A 1222-nucleotide genomic window follows, 5' to 3' on the forward strand; every position below is an offset into this window, starting at 1 on the left:
TATACATATTGATAATATGTATATATGATTAAACTATTCATTTTTGTCAAGTTTGCATTACATTTTGATATGTTATAGGCCAAGGATTTAGAATTCCACAGCTTCTATTAAGAAAAAAGTTATTTTAAATAATTGAGACTTTATATTCTGATCTAAAAAATTTGACCTGCCACTCTTTTTAGGAAGGTATGGTACGATGTGATACAGCAGTTGGAACACCTGATTATATTTCCCCTGAAGTATTAAAATCCCAAGGTGGTGATGGTTATTATGGACGAGAATGTGACTGGTGGTCAGTTGGGGTATTTTTGTATGAAATGCTTGTAGGTGAGTAAAGGAAAATTTTACATACTACTAATATAGTTGTTCATCCCCAGACTCACCCACCACTTGACTTCTTCTAGTAACATAGTATTTATTACGTTAAGCAGTGTTGATCTTATTTGTAGGAAACAAACATGATCCACATCTTCTTTGTGTGTGTTTTTAAAAGCTATTTAGAGGCTTAGAGCAGCTTTGTGATGTGTTATTTCTTTTTATATATTAACTGTATATTGTTTAGCTTAACACATTTAATCATCTTTTTTTGAAAGGTAACTGACTCTTTACCTTTGAAACTTCTTTTTCTAGTATAGAAAAATATTTACTTTTGTTTTCTCTATTAATTTTTAGGTGATACACCTTTTTATGCAGATTCTCTGGTTGGGACTTACAGTAAGATTATGAACCATAAAAATTCACTTACCTTCCCTGATGATAATGACATATCAAAAGAAGCAAAAAATCTTATTTGTGCCTTCCTTACTGACAGGTGAATAATCTTAAAATTGAACTTATTTCCATTATTTAAGGAAATTCTTATTTTGCTGCTCAGTTTTTAAGATCTGCATCTGAGTTCTTATATTTGAACTGTTAGAATATAAATGCTACTATTCCCAGATTCATTCCTGATGACAATGAAACCTAATATACTTTATGATTTTCTGAGTGGCTTTTCTGGATCTCCACTAACTTGCCTTACCAGAGGAATTGGGATAATATATTCTTGGCTGATGGCTAGACCAGATGATTTTTTTTCTTTTTTCTACTTAGTGAATTAACTTAGTTAATTATAAAAATGATATTATATGTTATTGAGCCTAAGATTTTTCTTTACGTATTAACATCTCTGAAATCAGAGTGAATCTTACAATCCAAGATATGTATTGATTTAATTAGAAGC

At 30.2% G+C, this 1222-nt stretch overlaps 1 protein-coding gene across 1 annotated transcript; it reads left to right on the forward strand.

Annotated features, from left to right (window-relative positions):
- Positions 1 to 30: 30 nt before the first annotated feature.
- LOC111819053 (rho-associated protein kinase 1-like) lies at positions 31 to 1216 on the forward strand. The gene is made up of 2 exons (XM_023724700.1): positions 31 to 327; positions 673 to 1216. The coding sequence occupies exons 1-2, from the start codon at positions 189 to 191 to the stop codon at positions 813 to 815; spliced, it is 282 nt and encodes a 93-aa protein (XP_023580468.1). The 5' UTR covers positions 31 to 188; the 3' UTR covers positions 816 to 1216.
- The last annotated feature ends 6 nt before the right edge of the window (positions 1217 to 1222 follow it).

Source organism: Trichechus manatus, unplaced genomic scaffold, assembly GCF_000243295.1.
Source record: "Trichechus manatus latirostris isolate Lorelei unplaced genomic scaffold, TriManLat1.0 scaffold00256, whole genome shotgun sequence".
In the NCBI taxonomy this organism is placed as follows: Eukaryota; Metazoa; Chordata; class Mammalia; order Sirenia; family Trichechidae; genus Trichechus; species Trichechus manatus.

Excerpts from the sequence above, each read along its gene's own strand:
- LOC111819053 (XM_023724700.1), top strand. The coding sequence starts at position 189 with ATGGTACGATGTGATACAGCAGTTGGAACACCTGATTATATTTCCCCT. Across the intron at positions 328-672 it reads TTTGTATGAAATGCTTGTAG|GTGATACACCTTTTTATGCA; the intron begins GTGAGTAAAGGA and ends ATTAATTTTTAG.